At 53.6% G+C, this 24,634-nt stretch overlaps 1 protein-coding gene across 5 annotated transcripts in view; it reads left to right on the top strand.

Moving 5' to 3' along the window:
• SMG6 (SMG6 nonsense mediated mRNA decay factor) overlaps nucleotides 1–24,634 on the top strand; it is a 113,926-nt gene that overhangs the window by 26,542 nt on the left and 62,750 nt on the right. For all 5 annotated transcript variants that reach the window (XM_062012279.1, XM_062012278.1, XM_062012277.1 and 2 more), the window contains exon 10: nucleotides 3,609–3,754. In XM_062012279.1, the coding sequence (XP_061868263.1) occupies nucleotides 3,609–3,754 (146 nt within the window). The remainder of the gene's footprint in view (nucleotides 1–3,608; nucleotides 3,755–24,634) is intronic.

Here is a 24,634-nt window from a genome sequence, read left to right as displayed (position 1 = left end):
TTTTTCTTCCCCCACCTCATGGCCTGGTCCTGCCCATGCACCAGGACCCTCTGGCAGAGCCTGAGCTCCACTGGCTGGTAACACACACAGGAGGGACTAGAGGCTGTTTTCTCTCTCTGATCACCAAACCATGCTCCCTCCCTTTTAATTTCTGCTTTTACCCCTACTCTTCCATTCCATTTTTCCCTGCTCTTAGCAGAGAGGAGGTGGTTTCTGGGGGGCTCTTGGTGACTGCTGCCTGTGAGGAGCACAAAGCCATCAAGGGAGAGCCCTGCAGTGTCTGAAAGCCACCATCCTGAGTGTGTCAAGACAAGCCTTGGCCTTCATCCCCTCGCTGCCATTTCAGTGAAGGCTCAGAGCTGAGAGTTGCCCTGGCTGGGGGAACTGGTTTATACAAAATGCCCGTGGCAACATCTGTCAGAAACTAGTTTCAAGTAATTGAACAGCTACCCTTGAAGCAAAGCAAACCTGATCTGGGCCTGGGCTGAGATCCCAGCCTGGGGCACATCTTTCTGACCCAGAGAGCAGAGCTGGGTCTGTCAGCCAATGGGCTTCCCACGGGGCTGGACTGGCCCTCGCTGTCAGGTGATGGGGTGGCTGTTGTTGAGAGACCTCATGGTCTCTGCTTGTGCCTGCTGGTGCCTCAGAAGCAGATGTAGTCTCATGAGCTCTGTTGGCTCCTTCAGTCTCTTGTGGAACTGTTGGCTACAAGTTACCAGGCTGAGACACCTTTTCCAGGCCACTTAGGTAAAGGTAACGTGGATGCAAAGTTGCATCTCATCCCTCCTGACTCAGATACACAGTTCCCTGCCCCTGGGCCTGTCCCTTTTCCCTCCTGGAGCGGGGAAGCACAACAGTGCAGGACACAGCATTGATCCTGCCATGCTGCCTGAAACCTCAGTGTTGGCACACCCCACACGCTTTCTGGGATGAGCAGTCAGGACTGACATGTGCTTTACTCTGCACCTTTCCTCAAGCAATGGGAAGTAGGAGCTGCTGGAGATCTAAGTGTCTGGGGGCAAGGAGAAGAGCAATCTGTTTGCTGTCGGTGCTGTTGATCTCTCTCCTAGTTACAAGACCCTGATGATCTGCTGGTGGGCAGCACACTGGCCTGCAGTTAGGAGGCACATCTAGATTATCCTCCTGCCTGCAGGAAAAGAGGAGAGAAAAGAGCAAGAGCTTGCAAGCTCTGCAAGAGCCCAGGAAAGGTTTGGTAACTGCAGCATGTCTGCTGGAGGGCAGAGCATCCAGGGAGCTGCTGGTGCTGGGCTCTGTGGGGCTGAGCTCTGGCTGAACACGTGCCAGCAGGAGGATTGATGGGGATGTTGCAGAGATTGCTTTGCACATTTGGCTCCTGAGACCAGTGTGAAATGAAGATGCAGTGTTTGAGGCAGCTTCTTCCCAGGACAGTCATTTAGAAAACCCAAGGTATGTTTAATGGTAGAATATCCCCAAAGTACTTAGAAGGGAACCAGAAAGTAATACCATGACACAGGAAGAGAAAATTGTCCAGCCCTGCCAAACAGTTTCCGTGCCTGAAATAGGTAAAAGGTGAGGAACAGTCGAGTCCTCTTTGGGCAGGATCTTCAGTGATTTATCCATCAAAAGTAGGGAAAAGATGATGTTGCCCTAATTGGACTCTTTTGCTCCTAAAACCACAGGTAAGTAATTTATTAAAAGCTTCCGCCCTGCTCCTGACCTGCTGGTTCTGAGCTCAGTGGGGTTGCTGCCTGCACTTCCAGATGTGCTGCGGTATCAAAGCCCAGCTGGCGGGGCTGAGCAAGCCCTCACTCCTTGTTATTTCATGGCAAGAATCTTCACCTCCTCACTAAACAACCCATCCTGCAACAAGCTCCTCCATCCCTGCTGTCCTGTCTGCCCCAGAAGGAAGTTGCTGGATAAAGCTGGATGTGATCTGAGATTTCCCGAAGTTAGGAGGTCTTTAGTACCAATCAGTTTGCTCTGATTCCCTTGGCTGTGCCCCAAATGCAGGGAAGTTGCCTCTTCCAGGGGGAGCAGGGCTTTTGTAGCAGCAGAACTGCTCCCTTCTGCACAGCTACAAAGTATGAGGAGCCTGTTTGTTATAGCCTGTGTTTGTGGGGAGGTAACAGAGACTTTGTTTGAACTGCTCCAGCAAAGAGTGCCTGGGGAGAAGGGTACCCCTGCTGCTAGACAGAACAGATTGTTGAAAGGCATCTGTGAAATATGATTAAGAAAAGCCATTTCTGTCTTTAAAAATAGAGCTTATTACTGTCCTGAAAGTCTGTTGGGGAAGCCCAGCAGAATTGCCCGTGTGGGTTACCAGAAGTGGCTCGCTAATCCAGCCTGTAGCGTGCTGATATCACCAAGATCTGTCTCTCTGGGGGGAAGATAAGAGGAAATTGCTATGGAGGCCCCTGAGGTCGCCTCCCCCTGCTCCAGAAGCCTCACCCACTGCAGATTTAGGCTCCCTTGCTCCCATTTGGGCACACTAGTATAGTGTCACTGATAATTGGAGCAGATGCTTGCTGTGAGACAGTCATTCTTGCTGGGTCTAGCTGTGGCTTTCTCAAGGGTAGGAGCAAGAAGTAACCCAGCAAGCTCAGCAGGAGTGGCAGTGGGACACACACACACCTCCCCTTCCCCAGTAGTTTCCAAGAGTATTCTTGGTTATAAAGCTGTCTTCCTGAGATACCAGGTGAGGACTGTCATTGGGAGGACAACCACCTCTTCATTACTTTTGTGACATGCCTGTGCTCCTCTTTGCAATCCGTTCAGTTTTTCACCCCCACCTCATTTGGGAGGTTGCTGAGGATCCAACAGCTCTGAGAAATAACCTCAGCTAATTCCCTTAGTGATGCCAGAATGAAGAGTAAGATCAATGTGTCAGATTTCCGTGGGTGCCTGTGAGCAGTGTTGAAAGCCCACCCCATCCCTGGCACCGCAGCCGCTGGTGATGAGCGGCAGCAGCTCTGTGTGCTGCAGGCACCGGCTCCAGCTTTGACAGCTCCAGCAGCTAGACAAGGCCAGTCATTAATCTGTGAGCCCTTGTCCTGTGGGGCTCAAAGTGATGAAGTTTAAGGGCTCAATCAGAGTTTGGAGTGTGTATCCTGAGGGGGGGGTGAGGCTGTGTGCCATGGGAAGGGGTCCTGCAGTGAGGAGCCCGGGGACAGGCGCTGTTCTGCTGGAGGAAGCACGTTCTGGCCAACACTCAGCACACTGGAATTGCCACATCCGCAATGTGGCATCAGTGTGTGCAGTTTGCTGCAGCCTGGGTTTCTTGGGAGTCCCATGGGCTGCTCCTGGTCCAAGTGAGCTGCTGGCCTCTTGGCACCCCTCCCAGATTGGTAGAAGTCAGTAGAAAAAAATGGTTGGTCAGAAATGACTCATAAAGGCCGTGTTTTGCTGCCAAAGGAATGCTGCCTGTCAGTCACAGAGCAATCCCTCACTGCCCTCTCTAAGGAAGGCTTCAGCTGCCTGCACCTCCATTCCCCCAGCTCCTGGATGGGAGACATCACCCCAGGAGGTTCCCCTTCCCCGAGGAGATGTGACACTGAGTCAGCTGTGGACTGACTGCCCTGCATCCTGGGGCATAGCCAGCGCTCTACAGACTCTCTCTCTGTCTGCAGGATGGAGACTTTCCCTGCAGTGGCTGAGGAGGTCCTGAGGGAGTTCCAGATCCTGCTGCAGCACAGCCCCCCTCCCATCGGAAGCACCCGCATGCTCCAGCTTGTGGCAATCAACATGTTTGCAGTGTACAACTCCCAGCCCAAAGGTACCATGTGCTGCTGTAGGGGGAACTGGGCTGGGGACCAGCTGCTCTTTGTATGGCTGAGTTGCTCACCTGGAGAAGGGTTGGGGAGGCGGGGAACTCATGAGCTGAAGGTGGATGAGGAAGAGGGTGGTTGGATGGTTACGGATGTCACAGTGTAGGGACAGCAAAGGGACCTTGTCTGGGCCTTGGTGGCACTGGCTGAGGTGTGTGAGGAGACACGGCATTTCACTGGAGCCTGAGTCATCAAGCACAGAAGGAAGGCACTGCTTGATGCCTCTGCCTTCCTAGTGTTTAGCCTGGGCCCTGCTCAGTGCCTGTGCTGGCAGCAGAAGGGCTGGGAGGATCTCGAAGGCCTTGGCTGTTGGGACAGTGGCCTTGCACGTGACTGTGGCTTTGCAAGTGGCTGGTTGATGTGGTGCTGCTCTCTGAAAGGCCAGGCTGAAGGCTATGCCTTGTATTAAGGCACCTAGAGAACAAAGCAGATCCAATGTTACTCGTTCTCCTCCTCTTTCCTCTTCCATCCACCCAGGAGGTTGGTTGTGGTCTCTACCATTGTCAGGTTTAATGTGCTGGTCCTCAGAGATGCCACCAGACCAGAGTCTCTTCCACTGAGTTTGAAATGGTGCTTTTCTTTGTGCTGCCTGACATGCACACAGCAGCAGGTACCCATGAGCTGCATGTTCAGGATGGGACTGTGCTCCCTGGGTGGGAGGAAGCAGCATTTCCCATGCTTGATCCTAAAGGTGGAGGCCTCCAGCTGTTGGATTTCAGTTAAAGCCACCATGTGGGTGACCAGGATGAGCCCCAAAGAGCTGCTGCTGGAAGATTTCTCCCTTGTGAGCCAGTTGGCCACTTGTCAGAGTGGTGGTTAGTGGCCAAAGTCAGCTGATGGAGCAAACCAGCGTTGGCCAGAGGGCTGGGAAGCGGCTCTGCTGTACCATACCTGCTGCCCAGCCAGCCTGGCAGGAGCCCTCCTCTCCCTGGGAGAGCGGTCAGTCCTGCTGGTGAGGCAGCAGTGCCCTCCCTCCTGTTAGGTGCCAACCAGTGACGGGGTGTTTATCTTTGAGCTGCAGAGTACTTGGTGATTATGAGCAAATGGCTCTGCAGAGCCCCTGGTAGGTGTGTTAATAGCAGCGTCTGTGCCGCAGACAGCGGCGGGTGGTAAGAAGAGAAAGAGATTTGTCTGGGCTGTGCAGCAAGGCCCTGTGGCAGACTTGGAAGCAATCCCAGCTCTCGGACCACTGGACTCTGCTTTTCCATCCATAGCCAAGTTGTGAATGTGTGTAGGACAGAAAGGGAGCACTTCTTGTCTCATCTACCAAGATGCTGAGGCTGCCCAGGGAGGGTGTGGAAGGCTCCGTCTTCAGAGGTTTCCAGACCCCTCTGGACACGTTCCTGTGCCCCCTGATCAAGGGGAACCTGCTTTAGCACAGGGTTGGGCTGGATGAGCTCTGAAGGTCACTTCCAACCCCCCCATTCTGGGATTCTATGTGAAAGACAGGTATTGTTGGAGTTTTGTGCCTCCTGTGTGGGAAGCTGCTCCCAGCTTTTGGCAAACTGGTTCCTGCTGGTGACTCCACCGAGCAGGTGGCAACGTTCATGACATGCCTCTGGGCTGGATGGCACTGTGGCTGCCATCTGATGCCTAGTGCCCTTCAGGGATTTCCCTGAGGGTTCATTGCTCTGGTGAACCTAAAAATATCTTGTTGGCAAAGCAAACCCCGTTGTCAGCACAACTGCCCAGGTGGTCTGTGAGTGCTGGCACAGCACAGGTTGGGCTCAGCACTGACACTGTGATACTGAGAAGAGCTTGGTATAGAGAGAAGGAAAAAAAACAACAAAGGGCTTGGAGTTTAAAAGGCAAGGAAAAATGTTTAGTGAATTGTTACCAAGTGCCCAGCACAGAGTGAGGGTGTTGGCTGCTTCCCTGGCGTGTGGGCTGCAGCGGGCAGGGCACTGGCAGGAGAGTGTGTTGGGAAGGTGTGGGTTTGCATTTCCCAGCACATGAGTCACCTCCCTAGGCTGCAGTAGCATGGGCAGTGGTGGGAGTGGGTGTGAGGGGGCTGGGCTGCCCCTGGGAGGGCACAGAGAGCAGTCCCACCCTGCCTGCATCCCAGCTGCCCAGGAAGTGTTATTGGAGAGCTGTGTACTGAGCTTGCCATAGTCAGAGCTTGGCTGCGCTGCTTCGGCTCTGTAGATCTGGATCTAACTTTGCAGTTGGACCAAATGACCTCCAGAGATCTCCTCCTACTGAAATCCTTCTGCAAATGTGGGATCAGAGCGTGTCTGTGTCCTTCCCATCACACAGGCCTGTCTGACCTTCAGCTGCGAGCTCGCAGTAGCGGGAGGAGATCTGTGGGTTTGGGGCCAGGGAGGGAGGTCTGTCTGAGAGCCTCTTTTCCCTGCTGTCTGAGGGCAGTTCTCTCTGGGGATAGCTGCTCCCTCCCTCCCCCACTTTGTATTTCCAGGTCTCTGGAGCCTCAGCTGCTCCTGAGAAACTTGTAAACTTGCTCACTTGCCCCGTCTCTGGTGTGTAATGAATGCCTCCTGCTGGGATCGCTGGTGTTTGCAGTCCTGGGGCGGTGTCACTGCCAAAACTGCCTTGACGTGAGGAACTTGGACAAAATTTCATGCCCATGGGCACAGAGTTTTCATCACAGATTCAGATATTGAGAAAAAGGAAACTTGAATGATCAAATGCTTTAATGAACACCTTTCCACGGGTATACCCTCAACACCCATCCTTCCCCATCTGTCTCAGCTTCCCCCATTTGTGCTGTAGATCATGCTCTCTCTGTCCCAGTTTCTCCAGTGAGGCAACAGGCAGCACAGGAGGCTGGAGACTTGTGTGTAATGGTTTATACCTACTGCTCTCTGCTTTTTACTTGTTTTCTGTTGCTGTGGTGTGGGTTGGCTGTGGGGTGTCCCTGCCTGGCATGTATCTCCTATAGGCAGTTGAGATGTGTCCTCCTGCAGGTCTCTGGCTGCTCACAGCTGCCACTCTTTCCTTGGTCTGTGCTTGGTCACCATGTGCTTTCCTGACAGGGTGGTGTTTTGGGGTGCAGTAGGGTGTTTTAAACTGGTTTCAGAGCCAGCCAGCCATGAGCAGCACATGGCATTTGACAGCCTTCTGCCACACAGTTCACTGCTGTGGCCTCTGGCTACCCAGGCCCTGCAGCATGTGCCTAAGGCAGGGCTTAGGTTCAGGCAGAGCCCCATGGTCAGTGCCCAGCGCAGGCAGAGCCCTGTGGTCTCTCCTCAGTGCAGGTAGAGCCCTGTGGTCTGTGCCCAGTGCAGGTAAAGCCCTGTGATTTGTACCCAGTGCATGCAGAGCCCTGTGGTCTCTCCCCAGTGCAGGCAGCTGAGCTGTTCCTGTTGCCCAGGGGCAGCACCAGGCACACCAGAGCTGGTCTCAGCTGCCTGTGCAAGCCGGGCAGCACTGGGAAGACCCTGGGAGATGGATTGGGGCTGTTGTTTTCTCTGACAGAGGAAGCCAAAGAATTCCCACATGAAGTGCTTCCCCTGCTGTTCAGCATCAAACAGCCTGTTCCTCTGGGTGAGCTGCTCTCCCCGTTGTTTGGGCAGTGTGCAGCCAGCAAGAGTCCCTCTGACCTCCTGGCTGCCTCCTGTCAGGAGCATTCAAGGTGTGAAAAAGCTTCTGAAACCCATGGGGCAAGGAATGCCCCCGCAGGGGAGGGATGCAGAGAGAGCTGGGAAGGGATGCAGAGAGCTGGGCACGCTGCATTAGCAGAGACATGCAGTTGCTGGGGCTCTCCATCACAGGACATAGGTGCTTTGAGCCATCCTGGCCTCTGGCTGAGGCGGGACCTTTGTGGGGTGGCCTGTTTTAACAGTTTGCTAGCCATCTGCACAACCAACTTAGAGAGGAGCTTGGATCTCTTTATCCCAACCACAAACACTCCAAGAATTTTAATTTTTTTTTAATTCTGTAATTTGGGGAAATAAAACTCTGGTTTCTGAACAGCCTAATTGAAGCCGTGCTTGCAGCAGGGGCATCTCGGTGAGGGGAGAGAGAGAAACCCCCTCCCAGCCCATCTGTGCCCAATTTACTCCGATCTGGCCTCTCTGAGGCTTTTTCTCTCTCTCTCTCTCTCTCTCTCTCTCTTTAATAATTTGTTTTATAATTCCTGGAATCAAACCCATCTCAGACACACTGTTTTATTTTACTGTATTATTGGATTATACTTCCTATAAATCACTGGATGTTATTCATAGGCCACCACCAGAATAACTTCCCCTCTCCCCACCCCCCACCACCCCTTCCCCCCCTTTCCCTTGATGGCTCTACATTCCAAACAAGCTCACACTGAAATGGGGGTGCAGCAGCAAGGGGCACCCTAGAGACACTTCCCGGAAATCCCAGCAAATTTGCCTGGCTGCGGGTGTGAAGCATCAGGCTGCAGCACCTGGATGCCTTCTGGCACTCTCAGGCCGTGTTGTGCAGTGTGGAGGTTGTTAAGAGGTCGGGCTTAGGTGGAAGTGGAGAGGGGAGGGGGCTGCCATATGTGCATCCTCAGCACATGGAGGGGAATGGAGTTGCATCCCCCCGGGGCTGAGCAGAGTCGGGGCACAGAGGCACGGGGAGGTTCTGGCTTTAGCTGAGGATTGGGAAAGGGGTTTGTGTTTCAACCAGAGGAAAGGCAGGGCAGGGTGACCAGCTTGTAGGGCATCTCCTCTGCCAAGGCTGTTGACCCACTACTTGAGTGGCAGTCTCACTGCTGAAGTGTGTGTGGGGGACTTGAGGAGAGTTCAAGAGGTCAGCCAATGTGGCAGGGTCGGGCTGGACTTTGGTTCACAGCCCTCCTGGGTCTGTCTTCTTGAGTGGAACATGGTTGGGTTTTCTGTGAGTTGGAGTTATCTGGGGAACCTTGAGGGCTCATGCAGAAAAGGAGAATCCTCATCCTACTCCCTGCAGCATGTTCAGAGCAGCATCTGTCCTCTTTGCACTGCCACACCATTGTCCTCAGAGCTGCACAGGCCACTGGGTGCAGAGATGCTGGGCCTGGCTCAGAGAGCTGCTCTCACACAGTGAGCGTGTGCAGACTACAGCCTTTGCAAGGGTTTGCTAACGTGCACAGGTCTGCCTGCTCCTTGGAGACCTGCACCAGCTTCTGAGATGATCTTGCCCAAGTCGTCTTGACAGACCCAACAGCAGATCCCTAGGTTAGTGCAAATCAACTGCAATGTCTAATCAGATACAGGACTTTCCCACACCCAAAGGACCCCCTGAAATCAGCCCATGTTTTGGAACCAGCAGCCTGCTCCTCTGGCCCCCTGCCACTGCGCACGGCCCTGAACTGGATGGAGAGGGTTTTGCTTTGCTGACCACAGCTGCTCTGGCTCACAGGCCAGAGCATGAACCCTTAAAATATCCCCAGAGACGTTGCAGGGGCTGGTGGTGGCTGCCCTCAGCAGAACCTCATCTCTGGCCATCTCCACGGTCCTTGTTTGGTTTCTGGTGCTCGGACCCAGCTTTGCTGAAAGAGACCAACTGCAGCCTCAGAAAAGGGCTCAGCAGAAGCAGGTACTGCTCTTCTGCTGCAGCCACATCTCAATGGCTTCTGGTGAAGCTCTAACCACATCTTGCATATTGGAGAAGACAAAAGGTGCTGGGAGTCCAACACAAAGGAGTCCAGTGCATTTGACCGAGTTTAAAAATAAAGCAGCGCTGTGGACGGCTGCCTTAGTTTGTAGAGCTTTAAAATTAGGTACAAACCAAAGCTTAATAAACCTCAGGCCATAAATAGCAGAAACAGCAGCTTGATCTTCCCCTGTCTGGGGAGCAGAACTGAGTCTTCTTCTCTTGATTTCCCCTCTTTGAGTGGTAAATACATGCTTCACCAGGGCCCAGCTGGCACCTTCGGGCAGGCAGCTCCGTGGACTACGGCGGCTTTGGGCACGGCAGCTGGGAGGTCAGTGAAGGTGTTGAGTGCAGGGCTGTGTCTTGGGGAGGCTGAGCACCTGCAGCCCTCTGCCTGGTTGAGAGCAGAGCCTGAGGACCCCCCACCTGCCTGGAGGACATGGTTTTGTAATGCAAACAAAGCACGATTGGTGCAAGGAAGATGGAGGTGACCAGTTTCCTAAATGGCAAAGCTCATGGTATAGCAAGTGTGGACTGAAATGTCTCCAGGGGGACCAGCAGCACTCCTGGCAGTCCCTGGGCAGCACTGTCCTTAGCAAGCTGCTGTTCAGACATAACACTTCCCAAAGCCTTCAGCTGGGAGGAACTGCATGTGAAACTCATCCTTCTCACTCCCTTCACATTGCTGCTCTTATTGACTTTGGATTTGAGTTGTAAGTGGGAGAGGAAACCTGGAGGAGAACTGATTGGTACTGGTGTCCATCCTGGCTTGCACAGAGCAAGCAGGTGCTGAGATGCCACTGAGCACCTGGCCAGAGGACTTTTAGACTTGACCCTTTGTGATGGCCTCTGCTGGCTGTGTCCAGGCACGGCCCAGCCCCGTGTGAGCAGGATGAAGGGTGGACATGGTGCGGGGGCCGATACTTGCAGTGCTCACCTCGGGAGCCGTGTGGCTTCCTGTGCCGAGCTGCTGGCTCCTGCTGAGCCTCCTGGGGGCCATGTTCGTGGCTGGAGGTGGCAGCCCACCCTCCAGAGCTTCTCTCTGAGCAGTGTTGGGCAGTGTGGGAGGTTGGCACAGTTGCTGGGAACTGCTGTTCCTTTCAGGGAAGGAAGCTGTCTCAGGCTTGAGACACATCAGCAAAGTTCAGGTAAAATCCTTTTGGCCCAGATGCATCTTCAGAGTCTTACTCTCGGGCTCTTGAGGCTGGTGGCAGCAATGTTTAGACCAAAGTCTTCCTTTGCTTATTCCCCTCTGTTTCCTGTTTAAAAGGCAGATTGTCACATATTTGGGGATTTATTTACCGTAATTGGAGTTATTTTCCTGGCTGCTGGCTTCTGCCCTCTGATGCAAGACTCCTTAGCGAAACGTGTGTCCAGAAAGCCATGTGACTTTTTTTCCCCTTGCCACAAGTGCCAGCAGGAGATGCAATAAGCAACACGCTGCAGGGAATTTCCACTTGCAGTTCAGGTTTCTGAAATCTAGACGTTGGCTTCGGAGGCAAAAGATCGAGCGGGACGTTGTGGCAGGGAAGGGAAAAGCTTGCCAGCGAGACTGATGGATGCTGGTGTGTCAGACTCTCCAGTCCTGCCCTCCAACCAAAGTACCACAGAAGTCCCCGTTGAGTGGTGTCAGATGAGCACACTGGGGGTTTCTACCCAGTTTGCCTGTCACATGAACACATCCTTACATCTCCCCTTGAGGCTGTTCCACGGAACTCAGGGCGATACCGAGATCTCATTTCAGGGCAACAAATAGAGGGGAAATGATTTGTAATCACAAAGCTTGACTCTGCTCTACAGCCAAGCTTTGGCAGCCCCAGCAGCAAGTCGGGACAGAGCCGGTGACAGGCAAAGCCAGGTTGGAGGGGCTTTCATGGTGTGGTGCCACCAAGGCATGGGCCAGCTCTGCAAACGCTGGAACAAAACCACTGCTTGGACAAAGCAGCAGCGTCGCTGCGTAAGATGAAAAGCAGGAAACAGAGCGCTGGCACACTGTGTCCCTCTGTCCTGCTGGAAAATGAGAAAGGAGCTGCCTGAGGCAGCTGTTCCTGCTCTTTGCCTCACCCCTGCTTTGGTGGTGGAGAAAGAGGGGTGCCAGGGAGCCAGAGTGGGGTTGCACCAGGTGCAGAGGCTTTGGTGAAGCTTTAGATGTTTGCAGCGTGACAGGAAATCCTCTCGCTTTTAAAGAGATGTTTCTGCCTTTAATGTGCGTTGTGCCTTTGATATCCTCGTGCTTCTAAGCAGCACCGAGTCAATTACTGTATTTCTGTTTTAATTCTCTGAGAGAACATTGTATAATTAGGCTAATTATGGTGCTTTGTGAAGTTGTAAAACTCTTGATGGAGCTTGCGGGGCTGTTTTATAGGCTGCCAGGTGTAGGCAGGGAGAGCTGCTTGCCCTGTGCCCTGTGCAGGTTCAGGTGCAGCCTGCCAGCTCGGTGAGGGTAGCTTCCTTCCCAGGGGCTGCCCCGCAGCTCTGCCCCTGCCCGCTCCATCCTGCCCCTGTCTGCTCGTGGGCAGTGAACGGGTGCCTGTTGCTGGAGGGGCTTCAGTTGGGAGAGGGCATTCTTGGGGGCTTGCTGGGATCTCTTTTTGCCTTTATGCTGGCATCAGGAAAGGCAGAATAGCCACAGCTGTGTATCTGCCCTCCAGTGCATCTGCAGCTAAGAGGTGACCCCATACATGTTTACATACGGAGATCCTTTATTTTCCCTGATCAGGGTCTGCCCCAGGCTGCGTGTGCCCATGCAGCAGGTTCTGGCTCTGTTAATTGATGGCCAGGAGGAAGGTGGGCACTTGCTGAGCATGACCTTCTGGAGTCACCCTGGCTAACATGATGCTCAGTCCAGCTTCACAGCCAGCAGTTTAACCCCAGCTGGGCGACAGCACTTGAGGTGTGTGGCCCTTCTCTAACTGAAGGGTCATTTCTTATGCTGATTGATGTGGCTTCTTATGTCTGTGGTTAACGTGACCGTAGGGCTGGCTCGTAGGTGACACACAGAGGGCACGAGTGATTCGTCTGTCCCCGAGGTTGGCACAGGTCTGGGTGTGCACTCTCAGCTTGCAGGGTGGGACGAGAGGCCGACAGGAACATCTTGCCACAGGGTCAGAGGGAGATACCCTGTAAGGCTGGCTTTTATCTGTGGGGTGTCTTTGTTCCCCTTTCTCCTGTGCCTTCTGGAAGCGTGTGGTCCCCTGACTTTGCCGGGATGAGCTCTCGGTGTTTCTCCGGGAGCAGAGCGGGACAGTCTTGCGTAAGCACCGCCTGCTCTCCGGGTGATGGCACGGAGACGGAGAAGGAGCTGCTGCCTGCCAAAAGCAGCTTGGGAACAGCCTAAACCCTTGCGAGCAGGGCCCGAGGAGCCGAGGGCTGACAAGCCCTCATGCCCAGCGCTGGGTTCAGGGCTCATCCCGCCCGGGGCAGGGTGGGTCCAAGCGTCCCGCGGGGTCGTGGCGGGGAGCAGCGAATCGTCCCCACGTGGGCTCGTGTGTCTTTAAGAGCAGGAGGAGCGGAAGTGATGCTCCAGGCCCATCTGCGCGGGGCTGGGGCTGCGCGGGGAGCGGGAGACGCGCCCCAGCTGGTGCGAGGCCCTGGCAGCCCCGGGAGCTGCCGTCTGTTGGGGTTTACTGCTGTCTACGTTGAAACACGGCTTGGGAAGGGGGTTGGGGGGGGGTCGGTGGCACAGTGCCAGTCCCGGTTCGCCTGGCCTTCTCGTTCCTCTCTCCTCCTCCCTCCCAGCTCTCTCCAATGCTTTAAAGTCACATTTCCAGGCCAGACATAGAATTAATCTCTGGGCACTTCACATTGCTGGCAGCGCAAAGCAGGATGTGGGATCTTTTTTTCTCTCTCTCTGCGTCTTGGCTGACTTTTTTACCTCTCGAAGAATTTGGAAGGGCCGTGAGATTCCCCCCACCCCCCCTCGCCTCGGTGCCGTGCAGTTTTTCAGCACGCTGATCACCCTGCTGTGGCTTCACCCTAATAGATTTCATATGCTGACACAGTTGACATCAGTACCAAACTATTTTACATGTGATCTGGTGTATTTCCTGAGGAAATCTGCAAGATATTTATTAAGAACTAATAAAATAAACCTCTCCATGAGCTTTTAGGTAGTTTTCAATTTTTCATGTCTCTCTCGTTTCCTCTTATCAATGAGTTTCTATTTTCTCCCTTCTCTCTGACCATTGCAAAAGGAAACAAAAATAAATGTTTTAAACCGTTCCTGAATGGACACTGGGAATATTTCTGTAGTGATGTATTAGCAAAGTCGTATTTTTAGTGCTGTATTGTCAAGACTAAAAATATCCCTCTGCAGTGCATCCTTTTTATAGGGCTCTCTATGTGTGTGTGTGTGTGTGTGTGCTCAGTGTTGTACAAGTTTGCACCAGCGTGTAAAGGTCTGTCTTTGTACTACTGCGCCGTCGCCTCCCCATCGCAGCTGGACTCCATTAGGCCTTGAAAATTAAAGTAATCCTGGTTAAGAAAGGGGAGGGGGGTGGAAATGAATCCATCTCACAGAGCTGCGTTTGCCCAGCTGAGGCTGGATACCTGCGTGGCAGCCCGGCTCTGAGGGGCTCCGGCAGCGTGCCATGGGCCGGTGCCTTTGCCGCTGCGTTGCTGCCACGGAGGGTGTTCTGCAGGTGTTGCTTCCCCTGTGGGGCTGAGGGAGAGCTCCCTGCCTGGGGACTGCAGTCATCCAGCAGGTTCCTGCTCAGGTTTGATGCTCAGGAAGCCCTTTGGGGCCGCGCTGTGCCGTGTGTAGCTGGGAGCAGGCTGGATACTTCATGTTTTCCAGAGGAATTTTCTACCTTTGCCGTTTCTCCCTCCTCCAATTAACCGTGTCATGGAGGGAGCCAAGGGTGGGAGCTGGGCTGAGCAGCAGCCTCCCCTCCATCCCCTGCAGCGGCGGGGAGGGGACCCTCACTCCATGATGGGAGGCATCTCCACGCCCGTGCTTGCCGCAGCTCATTCCAAACACAAGCCTGGCAGCGCGGCATCCGCAGGTGCCCGGCTGGTGCGTCACAGGTAGCGGGTGCTGGCAGTGCCGGGGGGGCCCAGCCGGCCGGCCCCGCAGCGCCGTGCGCACAGCGTTTTATCGCTCACGCTGCAGCCAGGCGCAAGCGCTTCCCCCTTCACCCGCCCCTCCGGCGGCTGCTCCTCTCCTCTGAGTCACTCGCTGCTGCTGCTGCTCCTGCTGCTGCTGCTTTACTCACGGGTGCCTTCGCTTGACTCTGCTGCTGTCTGGAGAGCCGCAGCCTCTCGGCTTCCTGTCGAGCAGTTCAGCGAAAGCACTAATTAGGGCCCGTAAAAAAAAAAAGGAGAGAGAGAAGTTTATTTTATTAGCGAGAAGTGTTGGTGGGTAATTGGCCATAATTTGAACCCGGCCAGATTGGAGATTAATAACAACAACAACTGAAGGGGGGGGGAAAAAAAAGGTTAGAGGAAAAAGAATCACAGAGATCTTTTCAGCAGAAACTGTTCCTTGCAAAGCCCTCCCGAGGCGGCCGGCAGCAAGCGCCTGTGCTGTACCCGTCCTTGAGGGTGTTTGACACTGGCATGGGAAGAAAGGAAACCTTGTTTTCCAAGAACTCTGCTCTTTCTCAGCTTGATAAGCATTTAAAATAAAAGCTGCACAATTGGAATTGGCAGAGCATCCTCATTCTTTTGTCTGTCTGTTTATTTTTTTCCCCCCTCATCCCTCGACATGTGTGCTACAGCCCACGGTTGCTGCACCCCGCAGAAACACAGCCCCGGAGCTCCGCAGGCGTGCGCCGAGCTCTGCCCACCCCCAGCCTGGCCCTTTGAAGCCTGGCAGAGCAGCAGAGATCCGGCTCCATCCCGGGTCGGGCCCCGACCCTGGCAAAGGGCACTGAAGTATTTGACAAAAGTTTTTCAGCCCCTTTTAGTTCCCCCCTTCAGTCGTGGGGCTCCGCCTGGAGCCAGAGCAGTGGTTTTGGACCCGAGCTGGGACCGCACGATATGGACCCGATCGCTTTGGTTATTTATAGACTTTGTTAGAACAGCTTGAACGTGGCCAATGTGTTGGGGCAGGAGCACGGGATGGCTGATGGCTGCGTCCTGCGTGCTCATCACGACAACTGGTGTCGGTGATTGGAGAATTAACCGCTCCACTCAGGGAGTAAGGAAGAGCCAAGCCCCTGCCTTCATGTCACGCTCCCTTACCACCGGTCAAATCGGACCAGGGAGTGACTTCAGTTTACTAGTCCTGCTCGTTGCCTTTGGTGTGGAAAGGATGTGAGAGTATTTCTTCAGGTTAGTCGTGCTTGTTTTTTGCTTGGCAGCCTGGGCTGGAACCTGGTGCAACCGTTTCCCAAAGAATAGTTTTGGTTTGAAAACTGAAGGTCAGCAGTTCGCGAGCGCTGCGCTCGCAGCCAACTCTGTGGTTCGCCCCGTGCCACCGGGCCAGCAGCACTTGAAATCCTGATCAATTGATCTGCAACAATATGAAACCACCGAGGGTGACTGCCAGTGAAAACTCCCCGTCTCGCCCCATTTTCCCCACCCAAAGTGTCTTTTTGCCCGTATCCCCTTTCTTGCTGCCTGTCTCCCTCCCTCCCTTTCGGCTGTGTATTGGAGTTTTTGTCTATCTTTTTCCATCTCCCTGTCTCTTTTCATAACAGTTTTTAATAATGTTTTAGTTAGTTCCAGCCTTTTCCCTCAATGGATCCCATTGGAAAATGCATTTGAAAGGAAACAGTTATACACTTCCCTTCCTTTGAAACTCTGTTGGCACCTTTTCCAGTGCAGTAAACCATACAACATGGATTTTCAAAGTTTCCAAACACAGACACACTGGCGTTAAATTTATGAAAAAATATTTTATTCGGCTGTATAGTAACTGTGAGGCTCTGAGCTGCTGGTCACAGTGAAATCGAAGCTCTCTTTGGAACTGCAACAGGTTTTGAAATCTCTGCAGGAAACGTAGCGGTGCTTGGCTGTACAGGAGCCCCTCGTGCCCTCCCAGCAGGAGACACCGTGCTGGGGCACCCAGCCCACCTCCCTCAGTGCCAGCTTCTCCCCAGGGACAGCCTTGCTGGGAACAGCAGCAGTAGCAGTGGGGAATTTCCCAATCGTGCCAATCCTGTCTCAGATCACAGGGGAAAAGGGGAATTTGGCATAAAACTGTTGTCTGATGCTGGTTAGTGAACGTGGAAGGTTAAGGCTTTTGAGTTACTGAGTCCCGTGGGGGGAGGGGGGTGTCAGTAGTTGGTGTGAGTGTGTGTGTGTGCTGCAGTCTGCATGGGGGTAGGAGACCTGAGGCTCCTGCTACATGTAAGTTGTTGGAACACCAAGATTGTGTTTGCTAAAAGGAGGGACTCGGATGTTGAGCTTCTTGGAAAGGTTTCTGTGTGTGCTGTGGCTTCGTGCCTGTGGTCTCAGCCCTTCCTCTGGGGAGCTGCTCACTTGACACCTGACAACCTCCCTTTGTGTGGCACCACTGGGGCTGATTTTTTTCCCAGTTTCCACCATGGCCCCCATTCACCATGAGAGGTCAGATGGGTGAATCTGGCCTCAGCCTCGTGAGTTCTGTTGTGAGAAGCCGTTTCCAAGCAGACTGAGCCTTGCAGCCTGTGCTCGGCAGCACTTCCATGTGCTTGAGCTGTGGTGTAATGCAGATAAGGCCTCCTGTGATGGTCAAGATGATGACGTGGCAGAGATTGTGGCCTCGGTTTTCCTCTTGTCCTTTTGCTTGTCAAATTCCTTTCCCTTCACATGGGACTTTTCCAGAGAAGTCGCTGATTAAGTGTTATCATCTTACTTGGTGCCACATGGGGCAGAGGAAGAGCTGGAAGGTTCAGGTTCCAAACAATTGGATAACATAAAGTCACTGGTGTGTGCCTGAAAGCGGCTCGTGTTTGGATATCTTCCTGCATGGCATCTCTAACATGTACAGCTGCTGAGTTGAGCTTAAGGAAAATAACAGATTTTCTAGTTTTTCAGTGGCTCCCCTTGAAATGCAGGAGATGGAGTTCTAAAAACAGCCCTTCAGGAACTGCCTTTGTTTGTGTTCAGGGTTGCCCAGTGTGTGCAGATTTCATCCTCTCAGCGTTGCCATGGACAGCCAATAAGTGAGGGGCACACAAACACTGACCACATATGTTGGAAGTGTTTGACTTCTGGATCCCTCTGGAAGTTCATAGCAAGGCAAAGGCAGGATTGAGCTCTCCAGCATTGCACTGAGCCGTCTTAATCCCCAAAACATGACCGAGTCCTGCAGCCCTCAGCCTTACTGAACATGTGCGTGTTTCAGCACATCAGAGAGTTCTGCAGGAGGATCTCTGGTGACTGTTCATTTTCTGTGTCAACTGAAAAGGGTAACCTGAGGGGAGAAAAAGAGATGGGTCGTTAGGACTGCCTTGTAATGCCTAAATGTGATGGAGTTAATGTGAAGTTGCACAGACAGCTGTAAGTCTGGTGTTCCTGACCTTTGAGCACTCACCTTTGTGTTCCTGGAAGGGTTTTTGTATGTGTCATTCCCATTGTTTTTAGAAAAGTGGAATGGGACTGATGATCCTTGGCTGCTGTGCAAATGCACATTCACCACACAACCCTCTGCCAGGGCAGGAAGGGGCTTTTATCCTCAGTGGGCTGATGAATGGGCTGCCACACCATTACCTAGCTTGGGCTGCTTTGGCTCCCTTTTCTACCTGCCTTTCCCTCTCCACTGTCTCACCTGGCTTGGATTCTTCTTGCCTCTCCTACCTAAACAGATGAACCAGCTGCTACTTGGGTTAGAGGGGCACGTGAGAGCTGGCTGATAAGAGCAGCCAAATTTCCACAGGCAAAGCAGGGCTGGATGGAGGTGGCAGGAGGCACACCCAGACCTTGCCACCATCCCCTGCCAAACTTCTGGTTCCTGCTCCAAAGTGTGAAGGTGCTAGGGATTTTGCTGAAATGGTCAAAAGAATGTTTTAACTTGAGAAGAACAATATATTTTCCCTAACCTCATTCTGGCAAATGACTGAACCTTTGTAGATGAAATTTTCCCAATAAATTTAGCTCGAGGAAAGCTTTTGGCATGAAGGGTTGCAGCCTAAATGGTTAAAGTTTGGCAAAGTTGTTGGGAACTGAAACCAGGGTCTCATAATGGAAAATGTTAGGTCAGCTTCAGTGTAGGCACAGTGTCTGGGCTGTGCCCCTCAGAGGGATGTCCTGGTGCTGAGCCTGCCACTGGCATCAGCCCAGCAGGAGGGCAGGAGGCAGTTCAGGCCCTCAGGCATCCGATGAGGACCCTGGGATTTACAGCCTCCCTGCAGTTGGAGGGGACATGGGTTTTTTTGCTCTGCAAACTGACACACTGGCTCTCTGGTCCCTCAGGAAGCTGTTAAAAAAAAAAAACCCAAACCAAAACAAGAAGAGCAGCAAAGGAGTGAATGTGTTGAAACGGAAGCTCTGCACTTTGCTGTTCCTGCCCCATCAAAGGCTGCTTTCTCCAAACGAGCCCGTCTGCAGGCGCTTTCTCTCATTAACTTTGACTCCAGGCTTGAAGCCCTCACCAAGGTTCACACCAGAGGAGGCATGTTCCAGGCTGCCTGTTTGCCTTTGCTGCCAAAGACGTGCCCACCTCCAGCACAGCGGGGTGAGGAGGGGGGGGGGGAAAAAGCTGCCTTTTTATTTGCTGTGATTGTCCTGGTAAAAAAACTTCACTCCAGGCTGGAGCAAATCTCTTGGGAAGCCCTGTTCACACCTCCTCCCCCGTTGTAAATAACATCTGACACAGTTATGGCTGGGCGCACGCAGCTCCTGGGTGGGATGCTAGTAGCAGCTTGCCATGCCTGCTGCATAGCCATGGCAGAGTGCTCCCCTGAGCACACGTGCTGAGGAGGCTGCTGTCCTCACTGGCCCTTTGGGTAGGAAGGCTCAGGGCTCTGGCTCTGCAGCTGGCTTCTTCAAGAAGGGTTGGCAGATCTGTGCAGACAGAGGATAGGCCGTCAGGGGTTTTCCTGCATTAGGCTGCACTGTCCTGCCTCTCTGCAGTGCCCTTAATGCCTTTTTATGTATCCATCATCCACATTTCTTCATCTTTTGGTGCAGTATTCTCTGTTTAGTCTGGATACCCCCTGCATATACCAAGCCTTTGGACCCTTTCAGCCTTGCAGCCCCTTCAGTCCCATCCTGCTTGTGCCTCTTACAGGAAATATTCCCTCCGCAGCAAGAGACAGCTGGTGCCAGGCTGGTCTGGAGCTATATACATGCTGATGAGTTGGCTTGCCAGCTTGGAGGGACATACTTTCTTAGGAGCTAGCCAGGAGTTATGTACATGTGGGTTTGCCAGCCTTTTAGCTGCCAGACAGGTCAAATTCGTGTAGCTGTCAGTTGTTGGCAGCAGAACCAGCAGCACTGGGGATTGCTCAGAGCCTCGAGGCTAGTGAAGATTTTGCTGTGCCTGTGTCATAAGTCCTGGTGTCAGCTCATTCATTTGGAGCATGCTCTGGTGAGGGCAGTGCTGAGGAATAAGTTTCTCTGGCAGTTCTCCAGGTCTTGCCAGCGTGGGTGAGACTGTAGGTGCCTTTGCCCCAGCAGTGACAGCCTGGGGCTGGCACGTCTCGGTGTGAACATGGAGAGTGAAAACTGGGATGTACGTGGCTCCCAGGGCAGGAGGAGTGGTCTTGACACTGCTTGAGGTGTTTCACATCCAAAACTGACTCCTGCAGCCTGGCTGGGGCCAGGGGTGCGGGGCAGGGTCCTGGCCCTGCGGGCTGGGTCAGGCACCCCGAGCGTGCAGGGAGAGCTCCGAAGGGCCGATCAGTGCAAGTGGAAATGGCTTCAATCTGTGTTTTGACTGATGGGTCTTTTCAGGAAATTTCTGAGAATAACATTTCTAAAAATGGCTGCTTCTTTCCACTGATATTTCCTGGAAAAGGCTGCAGTTAATTTTAAACCACTATCCTTTTCCCTTTTCAAGTGGAAATGGCTCTGTGCTTGTCCTCAAGGCTAATGTCATCCTTTCTCTCCTAGCCTGGGTTGTGTGGTGGGGAGGGACACTGTGCCACTGCCCTGGCCTCCACTTGCAGGACCTCTTGGTCTTCCAGAGCTGCAGGAATTGGGGTGTTGGGGACACTGTCTGCTTTCCCTGAGTCCCTTCACAGCGATGGTCTCTGTCAGTGACTCCTGGCCAGTCCCCAGTACACAAGAAAGCTGTCTCTAAAGCCATTCCCTTACACAGCCTAAACCTGTTTGTCAGGGTCAGGAAGGATATACCAAGCTGCTTATCACACCCCAGGTGCAAAGATCCAGCTCTACACAGGGATCCTGGGTTTGGGGATGCTCAGAGCTCCTGGCTCAGCCGGAGGGAGCTGTGGCAGCACTGAGCTGTGGTGGGCAGGCAGCCGTGTGCCTTGGGCAGAGCAAGGCTTCCCCTGTGGCTCTTGGGCAGGCTTGCTGCTTCGGGTGGGAATATGTCATTAATTTTTATACCTTCCCCTGTAAACCATCGACCCTTTTTATGATGTCATGAGGGATTCCTTAATTTTGCAGCTGCTTCCTGGTTACGTCAGAGAAGAGCCTCCCGTCCTAGAGCCCAGCACTGCAGTCCAGAACGACTGGAAACAAATGAAGTGTTGAATATCTAATGGCTTCCACAGGGAGAGCTGCTCCATCCTCCCCAGGCCCCCGGCATTCCTCACCTCCTAGGCCTCCCTCCTTCCCTCCCTCAGACAAGACTGGGGTTTTAGGAAGGAGCAGAGGGAGCTGCAGGCTTCTGGGCAGCCCCAGCTGCTTTGGGAACACGTGCAGTGAGTTCCCCAGTGCTGCTGCGTGGCTGGGTGTTGGGGCTGAGACCCCCCACCCCCAGCCAGGGCCTTCCTGCCCTCTCCACAGGGACCAATGGGGAGGTGGGTTGGGGAGTGTCCAGGTTGTTACTGCAATGCAGAGGTGGCTGTGGGAGGGATGCAGCTCTGCGTGCTGCAGGTGAGCGTTCAGCTGAGCTGAAGGGCTGTGCCAGGAGAGCTGAGGCTGCCATCGTGTCTGCTGCCTGCAAATTGAGAGTTAGGAAGCATCTTTCCAGGAAAGCTGCCCATCATTCCCAAGCTCTTTGCAGAGTATTAGCTGGGGCCGAGGCAGTGCCTCCAGCTTTCCAGCCTTCTTCAGGGGCAGAGGAGTGCGTGTGACTCTCCAGTTCCCAGCTAAGAGCTGAGAGTGCCTGTGACTCACAGGTCCTCTTCGAGGGGGTGTCAGGGAAATGCCCCACAGCTGTGAGCATCCTCCTTGTTTTGCTGCTTTATCTTCCCCTCGGTTATGTGTGGTTTCCACGGTGGGCAACCAGCTTCCTGCAGACAGCCCAGTCCCGGTGGGCTGCCCGCTAGCCCTGCCCCATAGCCCTGCCAGCTCTGTGTCTGGCCGAGGCTGACTCACAGGGAAAACACTCTGGTGTCTGAGCAAATGAATTACCTTCAGGTGGTGTCAGCATGGAGGTGACCAGCCTCTGTTTTCTCCAACTGGTGAATCAGTTGTCTGTGCTGCCGAGCTCCTGACACATCAGCCTGGTGCCTTAGGCACAGCTCGTCTGCAGCCCCCTGCTCACCCACCTCCTCCACCTCCTTTGTCTCCTGGCCAGGCTGTTATGTCATCCTTGTGTCTGGAGACCCGTTTGTTCATTTGACTTCCTTCATGTTTGGTCTTTTACCGTGTCACTGGGGAAGGTGGGTCCAGTTGTTGCTCCCCAGGAGCAAAGCGCATCCTGGCTGCTCTCTCTGCCTGTGCTGGGGCCACCTGCTGCTCCAGGCTCCTGGCCCAGAGCCACAGCTCAGGTTAGCACAGAGAGGCCAGCATGGAAACTGTCTCACTGGAGTCCTCCTGACCCTTGGCTAGAGCAGTCTGGTTGCCTGAATCAAAGGGATCTGGTCTCCTTCGAGACTCTTAACGCTTGTTGGCTGGTGTTTGAACTGCAAAAGATTCAGCACTCCTCATGTTGTGTTAGCTGGGATGGATGCAGGAGCGTGTCTGCCGCTTGCTTGCGAGCTCAGGGCTTGCCGTGGTTCACTTCCACCGCTGCCAGGAGCACCCTGGGAGCAGAGCAGCTGGGAGCCCTCACTTCTAGCCCCCTTTGCCCCATCCCCACAACCCCCCGCTGGCCGAGGCCACGTGGCATGTGCTCGCCCTGCCCCACTTCTCCCTTGCAGGATTTCCTTCGGCACATGGCACCGGAGCAGCGGCGAGAAGCTTCCTCCAGCAAACCCCTCTCCTCAGAGGCAGCTGGCCCTCGCATCTCCTGCTCCTTTCCCATTCCCATTTCCTGTGGCTGGGTTGCTTTGCCCCTTAGCAGGGCTCTGGCATCGCTGTTTTGCACACCCTAGTGGGAGAGGGGATGTGTTTATCACTTTTCCTGGAGATTATCTGTTTAAGCACTCTCTGACAGTTACAATAACAAGGGCAGCGCGTTGTGTTTCCCAGCAAAAGGACACTCGCTGCTGAAAGATGTATAGCACTAATTAGAAATACATAACATCCGGCCACATGGCAGCCTTCTCCCGGCCGCTCCGTTTCCTGAGCTCAGACGACTTTGACGACAGTTGGTTTATGTTTTCCATGAATATAATGTTCTCAGAGAAACACAAATTTCTCCCCGTTACAAAAGTCCCCTTTCTCTCCGTCTCTCTTTCCCCCTCCACCCCCCTCACGCTCTGTGGAACAGGTAGATTGATGACTGGAGAAAGCTTGGGTCGGATCCTGCTGCCGGCTGGGTGGGAGCAGAGCTTGCAGCTCCTGGGTGGATGCAGCTGAGAGCGCAGGTAGATGCTTGCAGAGCTCGCTGCAGCAGCTGTGCTGGCTCATCTGCCCCGCTCCCCAGGCTCCCTGCAAAGGAAACTGCCTCCCAGTACAAAAACAGTGCTCTTCGTGCAGACCAGTACCCAGCTGGAGAAAAAACCCTTTCCTACAGAAACAGAAAGGGTTCTGCAGCTCAGGCGGGGTTTGTGATCTTCAGCAAAGCTTCCTTTGCTTCCCAGTTGCTTTTTCTTTGTGCTCACAGTCTGATGCTCAACAGTTTCCACTTTTTCCATCCCATTCCCTCTCCCTCCCCTTGCTCTTGGGTTCTGCTTCAGAGCAGAAAGCCTGGGAGCCAGCTGGAGGAGCCTGACTCGGATCTGCAGCTCGCAGCAAGCGACAGTGACTAGTGCAAGGACTGGTGTTGGAGGTCTCTGCGTGCTGGATGGGAGCAGGGCGGTTGCTCTGCAGGTTAGGTGTGAGGGAGGCAGGAGCATGGAGCATGCTCAGGAAGGTGAAATCTTAGAAGGTTTTAGCTGCTGAAATGAATTCTTATTGAATATGGAATAACTGCTGTATTCAGATGTTTATGGCTTGGCCAAGTGTGGACAGATTTCTAGTAGGACAGGAAAACTCTCTGTTAAAAAGGTTACTCTGCAGCAAAATCTCAGAGGTCCTGTCCAGGATTTGCAGTTGCAGCTCGGGGGAGAGGTTGTCAGTGAGGTTCTCTAACCAGGGTATGCCAATGTCTTGTTTCCTAGCCTCATTCTCACAAATAGCCAAACTGTTTTGGCTAAAGCTTCCCAGAAGAATTCAGTCTGAGACAGGCACCCAGCATGGAAACTTCAGCTCTGATGGTTCAAAGTCTGAGCCAAGTGGAAAAAGGGTCTTACGGGTGGCTAATGTCAGGCAGGCTTCGTAACACGGTGCTCAAAACTCTGCCTGCAAGAAAGACTCCTGTCAGAGCTCATGGCCAGCATCTGGAGCCCTGACATCCACAGGGACTTGGCAGAGGACTGCAGGGCTCTCACTGATTTGTCTGGTGCAGAAGGACAGATCTTAGAGGCAAATTCAGGCTGTGAAGTGTGGGGTCATGCAAATTACCCAGCCTGTTGTTTCGAGATGCAGATTGTTTGATGACGTTCTGCTATAAATACTCTGCCTGCTCCTTCCTAGCCCTGTGCAGCATTGCACATACCTCAGAGTTTTACTGGTGTAATGTAGGGCTACAAGTGACTGAGAAACAGATCCAGCCTCAGGAAGCTCCCAGAAGGTGTGCTCAGCTCCCTGCCATGCCTGCAGCTTGTGTTGGTACAGTGGCTGGTGGTGCAGGCTGTGACAGGGATATGGGCTTACCCTGAGTCAGTCTGCAAGTGCTGAAGCCATGACCTTCAGCTGTGGTTTAACAAGCAGTTACTGAGGTAGCGGTGCCAGCTTTACCCACCCTCCTCTCCCCCCACACAGCACCTTTGATGGCAGTAGCACAGCTGAGAGGTGACATTTCTAACCCAGTGAGCTGGTTCCCAGGGTGGCCGTGCGGGTGAGAGGTGACG

The sequence above is a fragment of the Colius striatus genome, chromosome 20, assembly GCF_028858725.1.
Source record: "Colius striatus isolate bColStr4 chromosome 20, bColStr4.1.hap1, whole genome shotgun sequence".
Lineage (NCBI taxonomy): Eukaryota > Metazoa > Chordata > Aves > Coliiformes > Coliidae > Colius > Colius striatus.
This window is presented reverse-complemented; position numbering and strand designations above follow the sequence as displayed.